Source organism: Crocodylus siamensis, chromosome 5, assembly GCF_052110815.1.
Source record: "Crocodylus siamensis isolate JL-2025a chromosome 5, ASM5211081v1, whole genome shotgun sequence".
Taxonomy (NCBI): Eukaryota; Metazoa; Chordata; order Crocodylia; family Crocodylidae; genus Crocodylus; species Crocodylus siamensis.
The window spans coordinates 169,313,662-169,324,884 of record NC_143399.1 but is presented as its reverse complement, the minus strand read 5'-3'; the positions used below and the strand labels follow the sequence as shown (position 1 = coordinate 169,324,884).

The following is an 11,223-nucleotide window of genomic DNA, read 5'->3' as shown; positions in this document are numbered from 1 at the left end:
AAGGCTACAGGGAAAACAAGTAGTGCAGAGGCTGAGAACGAGTGTCAGGCTGTGGCATAGGCAGAGGGAAAAGATATTATTTGGAGGGTCTGAGCACGTGCATGTGCTTGTGCACACACACCCCACCAGGAGGTAAGTCTGTGGAAGAGAAGGGGTGGGATGGCGGGGAGATGGAAGCCCCCATAGTGAGGGAGGGAGTGGGGCAGGGGCTGGGGTGAATGGCCCAGGGTGAGTTATGGGACTATGGGAGCCCCAGCGGCTCATCCAGGGGCATAGGCTCCTGCCACTGCATTCACTTGGGGAGGGCACATGCCCCTCGGATTTGATTGCGGGGCTCCCCACTGCCAGTCTCCCCACTACCCCCCACCTGCCATGTTACTGCCTCCCTAATCACTTGTCCCTGCAGTATCTATAGTAGTGGGGTGGGGAGAGGGGGTGAATTTAAGATGATTCTCCAATAATTAGATGCTGTACATAGAAAATGTAAATAAACATATACATTTTTCATGTATGGAATCTAATTACTGGGGAGGTCATCTTAAATTCGGGGTCATCTTGGATTTGGGTAAATATAGGAAATCAAAACCCAGGCTGATTTCATCAGATTTTGTGAAAGGACATGCCCAGAACAGTCCATCAAACAGAGAGAGTGATTTGAATACAAATGACAGGGAGGTGAGGGACAAACGGAAAAAGGGGCCAGTGCTGAAAGTGGTAAACAACTAATTATCTCTTAGAGATGGGGAGCAGGGGGTCACAAAAGCTAATCTAGGTAATTGGATAAGAACCCATAGTCCCTGTTTAGACCATACTTAACACAATCCAGTCTGTGGATGATTTTTTTTCCTGAAATTTTGCATTTGATCCAGCTTTTAAAATTCTGTTATTTCAGAACAGTTACTTCAAGGCCAGCAATGCAATGTCCACTGGTCAAGGATGATCTAAGCTTAGCTACGCCTATATTCTACCATGGTTATTTCTCATGCTTCTGGCCTCTGCTGGCTGCCCCCACTCCCTCCCTTTTTCTGCTATGTGTATCAGGGTGTTTTTAACCTTCAATAGAGGCATTGGGCACTGGCTACAGTGAAGGCTTAGGACTCTGGCTGGGGTGTGCCAATGCTTCTGTTGGGACCAAAGCCCAAGGTTTGTGGCTAGAAGATATTACTCCTCTGCTCAGGGTCTGACTGATCACCATATTTGGGGTCAGAAAGGAATTTTATCCTGTGTTCAGGTTGTTATGCACTGTAGGAGTTTTTGCCTTTCTCTGTAGCAGAGGGTGTAGTCCTCTACCTGGGATCTCTTGAGAAGATATTGGCAACATTTCATGGAAGCAGGATGTTGGCTGCCCTGGGTCACCTGCTTTACCTGTGGTAGGCTAGGGTAAGGTTAGGGTAACCTGTGTGAAGGTTGATGGTAATCTTGTGTAGCGTTTTAGATTATGGTTTGTATAGAATTGTTTGGATCGGGATGATCTTGCCTCAGGCAGGGGGTTGGACTAGATGACCTCTGGTGGTACCTTTCAACCACACTTCTCTATGACTCTTTAGTCAAGCAACGATGTTGTCTATATTGATGAGGGAGCACATCTTACATCTGTGTTCATTGCAAGGCCAGTGCCTCAGTGAGAATAGGAGTTATGTAGCCTGTTGCTTGAGGGATGCCATTGAGGTTGGGGAATTTGTCGGCAAGCCAGGACAGATTCATCCCCCATGGCTACCATGAGATGATTATCATTTTCCAGGATGGGGTGGAGGTCATTAGTGATGTGTCCAAGGTGTGTAAGCTGGGTCTGTAAGTAATCCCAAAGGGATTCTGTTGTCCTTGTCTTGGGGTTGGTATTTTAGCAGGTCAGAGTGAGGTGTGATTCTAGCTTTGTTGATTTGATTGGCTATATTTTTGGGATTGTATAGTAATTGTGTAAATCTCTGCTCCAGATCTTTAAGGTGTGCCTGTCAGTTGGTGGGATCAGAGGAGATATGGTTGTAGAGCCTGATGGTAGACAATGGATCTAGTGGTGTGCTTAGGATGAAAGCTGGTGGTGTGAAGATAGCTGTGATGGTTGGTGGGTTTCTGATACAACGTAGTGGCAATGTGGCCACTGCAAACCTTCCAAATGGTGTCAAGGAAATGAATTTACTGGGTGGAATATTTGAATTAGTTTGATGGAGCAGTGGAAGTTTTAACGTCCCAATGAAATTCTCTAGAACTTCTTTCCCATGGGGGACGAGAGGACTGCTGTGGAGGAAGTGGATTTCAAGCTCTGTCATAAATATACTGACATATTGTGGAGTCATAAATGTGCCATCACTTGCTTCCAGTGCCCCACTATTGTTGACACTGATGCACTATTCCCTTAGTCTTGGAACCCATGGGCATTTATAGACATGCTCTGGGAGAAGGGGGGAACTTTAATTAGTGAGCCATGCTACTTAAAAGCACCCACGTACTCTGTGTAGCAGCATCTCTGTGCTGGAAAATGGTGGTGGGATGCTTTGAACTAAAACTCATTGAACGAGCTTTAGTTCAAAGTGCCTCACTGCCATTTTCTGGCATGGGGATGCTGATACACGTGATGCTGGAAGCTGCTGGAGTCTGTTAATTTCCACATTCCAACAGACTCAATTAATCAATTAATGGATTTACAGCATGTTGGAGCAGCCTCACTACACGTCTGTAGGAACCCCACGTGCCTTCTGCTGTTTTCCTGCAGGGTTTGCTCTAGGCCCCAACTTGGCTAGTTGTGTCACTGGTGTTAAGTATGGTGTAAACAAGGACTACAGATTCTTATCCCATTACCTGGATTAGTTTTTGTAATCCCTTCTGGGGTACCTACAGGTTTATTATTTGTTTGCCTCTTCCGCTACTGCCTTTCTTCCCTTCCCTAGCTTTTGTATTCAAGTCATTCTCTGATAGGCTGCTCTGTGTATGTCCTTTCACAGCATCTGATGAAGTAAGCTTGGGCTCAAAAAGCTTATGCATCATTTCTGACTACTTAGTCCAATCGTATCCAACCTTTTTTAAGGACATCACCTTTGTCATTTAAAAGCGACCCAAGGTCTACTGTGTGTTGCCACCACCTCCTCTCCCCTGCCCAGCAGGTGAGGCTGTGGTAAGGGAAGGGTGGGGCAGATCAAGAAAAAATTATTTGGAGGTGCACCTCCCCAGCAGGTAAGTCCCACCCAGCCGGGTCAACTTACCCCTGCTCTGTGGCACTGTCCCTCACCACAGGGGCCTTGATCTAGCCCCTACCTCTTTCCTCCCCTACAGACTGACCTGCTGGGCTGGGGCATGTGCGTGTATGCACGTGGGCACTCAGCTCCCCACCCCAGCCTCGGATTGACTCCAAGAGGCACCCTCCAAGAGGGTGGATTGAGATCCATCGGTTGGTGACCGCTGACTTAGTCTATAAGGTGCATATATATCCTGGCTTCTCTATTGTTCTCATGATGTCTACCTTTTCTCTCCAAAAGAATCATAAAAATCACACACAATTTGCTTATAAGATTGACCTGTAACTGGATTGCTGATAATTGGGTTATAATTGCACACAATGCCAATTTTTGGTTGACAGTCACAGAAGTGCTGACTAATGTTTCATTTCCTAAAACTGTTCTTAAAAATATAGGGTCAGTTTTATATGCAGGGTTGACTTATCATTGCACAATACAGTATGTGAAGTCTCTTCTGTAGTTGTTACTGTGTTGCCGTGGGTGGGGAGTCAGATTATGATAGCACGACTTATGAAAAAATATTTTCCTGAAATAAGATTAAGAGTGTCATAAGATAAATGATAACCTGTATAAATAACAGTATATAGACACCATACTTCAAAACACTGCAGGCAGTTTTTTACATGATGCAAGACAATACAGGGGTCTTTTTGTTGTGGTTGTACACAATTGCATCGTATTGTGATTGAATTTCACAGCACCTGAACTTACTTACCTGTGGCACCTGTCTCTGTGCACTTGTCAGAAGACCCTGATCTAGGCAGAAAATTGCTAGTGGATGTTGTTACTGAATGCTGGCCAGCTATTTAGATTGAACCATCTCATCAGACAGCCCCTTCATATGATTTTAGTCAGAGTCCAGACTTTTGTCTGCACTGAATGATAGGACTGAGATTTTTTTTCAGGTTGGAACAATGGCATAGCACTTTATTGACTAAACCAGTGGATAAAATAGGAAATTAAGAAGAGGCTAATATTTGCCTTACCACACAGCTGGGTAATCTGCATGCATGTGGGTTTTAGCCAAGCCCAGCTAATAGTGCTCTTCCTTACTAACTGCCACCGGGCTAGAAAGTCCTTTGTCCAGAATGCCTGGGGCAGGGCTGGGGGAAACCTTCAGCCTCAGGCTACCCTCCCAGCAGCGCCAACACCAAGGCTGGAGGGACCAGTCCCAGGGTAAGGGGTGCATGCAGCTCCCTTGCCTACTTGGCTATTTTGTTCTGAGACAGGCACAAAGGTGCGAGTTGGGATCCGGGGGGGTGGATGAGGACCCACTCGGTGGCTGCCTCCTATTCCAGATAACTCATCAAAAAAAGGGAAGATGAGGCCAAGAGCCTGCTCCTAAGACGAGCACGGGGATGGGTCGGGTCCTCCACACGGCTGCCAGGGCTGCCAACTGGCCTTAAGTTGACAAGCAGTCAGTAATAATTCAGGCTAATTCACGCCTGTCCATAAAACCCTTAAGATCACACACCCAAGCCACCCACACAGCTCAAGCTGCCCGAGGCACTGAAGAAGCTCCAGAAGGGCCGGGCGTGGCCGGAGCACGGCGGCGCCCCTGGTGCCGAGCAGGCGCGCAGCAGCTCCGTTTCGGCCGCCCCGAGCCGGGGGCTGCGAGGCGTCTCGTGGGGGAGGCGCCGACGGGGATTGTAGTTCTCGCGGCCCGAGCGGCCCAGTCACGGGGCCCGCCGCGGACTACAAGTCCCAGCATGCACTGGGCCGACGGCGTCCCGTCACGTGCTGCGCAATATGGCTTCTCCGTGTCTGACGGGCTGAAGTCTGCGGAGGGGCAGGGGTTTCTGGAGCTGCGTGGCGTCGTGGGCTCTTCGCCATGCAGAAGATCAAGTCGCTCATGACCCGCCAGGTGGGCGCGGGCGAGGCGAGGGGCGCGGGGGAGCCCGGAAGCGGGTGGGAGTCCCTGCTCCGCACGTGGGAAGGGGCCGAGAGCAAGCGCTTTCCTTGGACAGTGTCTCCTGTGAGCCCTGGAGAGGGGCTCGGGGCGTGGGTGAGTGAGGAAGCTGTGCCGCCAGCCCAAGGCTGTAGTTCAGGCAGGCGTAGTGTACATTGTGGTCCACACTTTCCAAGCCCTGTATTTTTGCAATTATTACAGGAAATTCTGGCATCTCTAAACATCAGACATCTTTGTGTCTAACTTTACATGCCCACTTTTGAGAGAAAAATTGGCCCAGATATCAGTTACAAGTCATAACCTCCCACTAAGGGTTCTAGTTAATTAACTGTTCCCCCTGCTTCCACTGGGAAGTGTGGAGGATCAAAGGGTGGGAAATGCAGTAATTGAAATAACCAATTTTTGTTTCTAAGTTTGATATTGAGGCTTGCTGTTTAGCTGTCTTAAAGTAGTGATGCATATACTGGAGATAGGGTTTGAAGCACCTACTAGATACTAATTAGAATTGAATGTGAAAGGTGAATGAGTGGTAATATGCCAATACATTCCTTAAGTGATGGTCCAATTGAAAAAACAGACTCCTCTCACATGCTGAGCTTCTAGTATTGAGTAGGATGGTGGGGCTTCTGCTAGGGTGTTGTTACTGAGCCCTGCATGATGGTTCCTTTGGCTAGTTGGCATCTGATTAGTTTGAAGATTCCTTCCTGCTGGAACAGTTTCTCTTTCTCATCCCATACTGATGGGAGTTAGGCTGGGAAAGAGAAACCTTTACTGTTCACTCTCATCTCCCAGCATCTGTGACTTTGGGGAGGAGTTCTCTCTCATTACTTGTTGCAGCTTCATTTGGATCGTTCTGTGTCTGCTTTATTGTCTTCATAACTTAGTAGTAGCAGATTGATATTGACAGACAGCTATTGTCCAGGTTTTAAGCAGAAATGACGATGAATAGTTACGTAAATTATTTTAGAAAGAGCAGTAGTGGCAGGAGAGGAACAGGTGCTGCCTGCTTTTAAATTCCTAGTTTTTATGGCTGAGGAGAGGATTCATATCCTGATGTTAGTTTTTTTCTGAATTCATACCTCCCATTTTTTTCATTTTACCCCCAAAGTCTGGATTCTTCTCTGCCTCTTGTATGAGGAAATCAGGTCTGGAGATATTCAATCAAGATGATCTAAATTAAAAATGCTTTCATTTGAAAAGTAACATAAAGCAGGGGTTCCCAACCCCCAGCCATGGCCCAGTACCAGGCTGCAAAGGGTTGGCTGCTGGTTTGCAGGAGGGTTGGTTGCCAGACCAGAAGTCTGGAAGCGACCAGCACACTATGTGTCAGCAGCCACGCAGGTATAAGAAATATACTTTTTAAGATACTTAGTATAAAATTTTTAATAGTAAGTATAAAAAAGGGTTGGCTGCCAGCCCACAGTGTGCCAGTCACTGCTGGTCTGTGGTTTGCTGATCTGTGGTCACTTCCAGTGCATAGCTTGCTGGTCTGTAGCATAAACAGGTTGGGAACCCCTGACATAAGGGATTCTTTTGTAATTTAAGCAAGAGGTTCTCTTAGTGTGATTTTTTTTTTTTTTTTTTAATTGAACCAACTATGTAGTTGGGATAAAGTTAGAGAAGCTTTCCAATGTAAGACACTTCTCAGAGACCTGTCTTTCATTTACAAGCTTGTCTAACTATCCCAAATACATACTTGGTCCAGCAGAAGATATCACTGCAAGCCTTGTAGAATTGCTGGACCATCACAGCTACAACATTACTCTTACACTATGTTGTAATTAAAAGAAAATTGAAATGATTGTGAAGTCATTCTGCACATTTTCAGCTCTCTTCCCCCCATCCCCTGCCATGCACACACAGAGGCACACTAAAGCTCCATTCCTGATAAAATGTGTGACTTCTCCAACATAGGATTTGAACTTCTTGGGAATGTTTCACGTTCTTTGTTCTGGGACCTGGAATAATGTAAAGAGTCTTTGAGATGGCATGAATTTCATCAGCCATTCAACTAAGAGATCTTCCTCTGATTTTTAGGAGAAAAATGGGGAAAACATATCTCAACATTAGTTACCTAGGGTTGCTGGTACCTTGATTCTCTTGATTCACTGACATACAAATGCTTTTGTTTCGTGATGATAGTTTTAGAATAAAGATGTTTGAATGTCCAAAGCACTTAAAATCAGAGACGAGCAAGATAAATAGCAAATAAGTAATTTTATGCATGTAGGACCTGAAACATTTTTTAATTATAATGTTATTAGAAAAATGACTTTCAAAGAAAAGAAGTCTTCCTGTATTTACTACCCATCACCTTCAAATGTGACTAATATAGTACTTATAAATGTTTATCTGATAACACCTAGCCTTTATTCAGCGTCTTTTATTTGAGGGTCTTCAAAGGTGAGTGTTATCCCCATTTTATGAATGAAGAAGGCATAGCCATCAACAGTCTGTCTTTGAGAAGGACTGAGGATCCATCTCTAAGGACAAGATTGACACAAGTTGCACATATGTGTGCCTGAAACTTAGTCTTCATATCACTTGCTTGAGGCCCCTGTAGTAGCTGTAGTCATCATGCCTGAGTTTAAAGAGTTCCTTGCTTTTCATCTTCCCTGTGCCTCTTTAGAATTTAGCAGAGGTTATGCTGGCTAAAACATATAATGTAGCTTGTTTTCCTTCATCTGTATTGCCTCTGTATTCCTGAAAGTTGTAATACCCAGTATTTTCAGAAAGCTAAACTAATGTGATTTGAGAAGACCCTGTATAAACAGCGGAGTGAAGGTACTGGTTTCTACAGCATCACTTTTTAAAATCATAAATACACTTGTTTGTTAGGTAACTGATGCATTCTATATTAAGTCTCCACATTATTGACATGTCCTCGGTTTCAAAGATTAAAATTGTTTGAAACAACAATTATTATATATTTTAGTAAAATTGGGAGCATTTGATTTTTATTTCGCTTCTAACAAACATCAAAGAAAAACAGCCGTAGCTGGTAAATAGTTAACTATTCCATTATATAAAAATAACAGTTTATTATACAGAGTGGGCATTACTTACTTTGGATTAAAGCTTTTTGATGCCATTAGCTCATGAAGTTAATGGAATAGAATACATGATTTTATTTGGACTTTACTAGCCTTTTAAATACTGAATCAAGCTGTGGGAGTAGATGAGCTTGTGCAATAGGTTGCAAGTATTAATTGTAAGAAAAAGCTAATCCTTTGATGTTAATAGATTTGACCCAACAGGATGTGGGTTCTGCCCCTCCTTCAAAGTATTTGTGTGGGAGTAATTCATATGAATACTCCCATTGCAGTGTTTGTAGAATTAGGACCGTGTCACTCTAATTTATTAAAACTACTGTATATGTATTTTCAACTCTAGGTAAGATCTTAAGTAGTTTAATTGTAAAAGGCACAAAATTGATGTTTGTTATTTTTCTTCTTAAGGGTCTCAGAAGTCCTCAGGAGAATGTTCATGACCTCAGTCCTATTGAGAATTTTCGGATTCCTAGCAAGGTATGATCCACAAACGTTATGGTTCTTCTTTTAGTTTTAACATTTCCACTTTTTTCACATAGTGGGAAACTTTTATACCTTTTTGGGACCTCTGCTTATTGACGAAGTAGCTTTTTTCACAGGTTGGATGAAGAAGTTGTGCAAAAAGACTTGAGTTTTTGGGCAAGGAAGTGCAGTGAATCAAAATTAAGATGCATTTGCCTTCATGAGTCTCATCAGTTTTCAGATTGATTACTGCACTTCCATTTAGGCTGCCTCCCGATTTTAAAATGTTTAAAATGCATGCTTTCTGGAATGGATTGGGCAGTGGAATGCACATTTACCCTCTGTATTCAATCTCTTTGGGTTTGATACCATACATATATTTCCAGTTGTTTGACTTAGTTCATCATCATATTTGCCAAACATATGAAATGAATAAATGGTTTTCTGCATTATATTATATTATATTATATTATATTATATTATATTATATTATATTATATTATATATAATAGAGGATTATGATAATCCCATGGAAACAAGTATTCTGTTGTCTGAGAGTCTGGGAATTGTCAACACAGACAACTTCTTACTTGAAAATCATGCAAAAAGGTTGGGCTGAATTCTTGACAAGTGTCTAACCAGATTGATGTGTTCATTGGCCTGTTGAGTTTGTTTGGACCAGATGTGACTTGTTGCTTGGTCATGTAGGGTGCTGACAGATGTGGAAGAAAAAACCAGAAACTGTGCTTTATGGGAAGAGGCAGGCATTAGTTGGACCCAGTTTGCCCAACATTGGTATGGATTGGGCTTTTCAGTGGAGCTTTTTGGCACTTTTATCTAATAGCCAATTCAGTCAGCTATTAGATAAAAGTGCCAAAAAAGTCCCGGTGAAGCACCTGATCTATACAAACTTTGGGCAAGCTGGGTCCAACTAATGTAGCACCTCTTCTTGACATGTGCCATGCTGAGTGCAGGGGTGCACCAAGCTTAAAGTAAAGCATAAGGGTTTTTTTGTTTTAGGTTTTTACGTGTCTGTAAGCATCCTTAGATATGTTTTGGCTTGAGCCTGTGAATTAGAAAGTTAGCCTTCCATTTCTAAGTCCAAATATCATATTTTTTATTCTTTTAAAGTACATTATCATACACAAAAGTACTTTAATGTGCTGCTTATGTTGAGGTAAATCAGAAACGTGTTGTTATGACGTAATATGAAAATCAAAAGCAAAGAGAAGAAAAGAAAGCTGAGGGGACCTGATTGCGGCTCTACCGTTATATCAGAGGCGTACATTAGGGGCTCGGTGAACAACTGTTCACCAGGGTGCCCTGGGGGAAAACAAGAAACAGTGGCCACAAACTCCTGAAAGATAGTTTCAGGCTGAACATTAGGAAAAACTTCTTTGCAACTAGGGTGTACAGACTGTGGAACAAGCTCCCTCCAGAGGTGGTACAATCATTTACCCTAGAGGTCTTCAAGAGAAGACTGGATGGTCACCTGGCTGCGGTCGTCTGAACCCAGATGTCTTTCCTGATCATGCAGAGGGCTGGACCCAAAGATCCTTCGGGGTTTCTTCCAGCCCTATGATTCTATGACTCAGATCAGATCTTTATTTCTTTGTTGTGTTTTATTTTTTAACAACATCTGAATTGGAACACAGCATACTTTATAATGGTACACATGCTTCGAATTGCAAGAGTCTATGTATTAAATTAGTGGCATCAAAAAAATTGTCTGAACTCCAGTGTTTAGCTTTTAATTCTATAAATTCTTTTATAAATATTCACTGAATAACAGTACCTGTACGGATGTAGTAAAACTACCTCTGCTGCCAAGTGAGTATTTGGATAAAAGCAGGCCTTCAGTAATTGTTTCTTTGGGTTTTTGTTATGTGAGTATAACTTGAGAGAGAGAGAGTGTGAGTGTGTGTGTGTGACGTCTTTCAATGTTCACTATAACAAAACAAGCTGATCTTAATAATTTAGTTTTATTTTTTTTCATGCATCTGTGGTAAAATGATAAATGTGGCAGTTGTACACAATCATAGCGCTGCAGCTGTTCTTAGAACAAAATCCCATTCAAATATATGGCAGTTCCAACCTCACATGGATTAAAGGACATCATTAATACTGAAACTTCTGCATAGACTTTTCTTAGAGGTGCTAATCATTAACTCCTGTTCATGTCTGGAGGCTTTTTGTTTTGTTTTTTTGTGGAGGGGAGAGAGTCAGCATAACACTTTTACTCAAAAAACCTGTATGTTAAAGGCTTATACTGTATACAAACCCTCCTTTTTTCCTTGTATTATTAAGTGTGTAGTTTTTAAAAAGTACTAGTAATTTAAAAGCCGGTGGTAAATAGCTCACTATAATCTTTTCTTAATGAAAAGCAGTCAGGTGACAAAGATACTGAATTTAAACGCTGATTTTTATTTATTTATTTATTTTCTTTTTCTTAAGACTCCCTTGACTTGCAGTGGTATATGCAACACAGTGCTGTAATATAGGCTCTGAGCTTGTACCCACATGTACATGTTTGTTTGGGGTTTATAGTCCATTGCCACAGTAACATCCTGAT

General features: G+C 42.7%; 1 protein-coding gene across 1 annotated transcript in view; it reads left to right on the top strand.

The window, feature by feature from the left end:
• Positions 1–4,956: 4,956 nt before the first annotated feature.
• Positions 4,957–11,223, top strand: part of VPS50 (VPS50 subunit of EARP/GARPII complex) — a 150,913-nt gene continuing 144,646 nt past the window's right edge. Inside the window, exons 1-2 of the mRNA XM_090047029.1 lie at positions 4,957–5,094; positions 8,598–8,666. Of these exons, the coding sequence (XP_089903155.1) occupies positions 5,062–5,094; positions 8,598–8,666 (102 nt within the window). The 5' untranslated portion in view covers positions 4,957–5,061. The remainder of the gene's footprint in view (positions 5,095–8,597; positions 8,667–11,223) is intronic.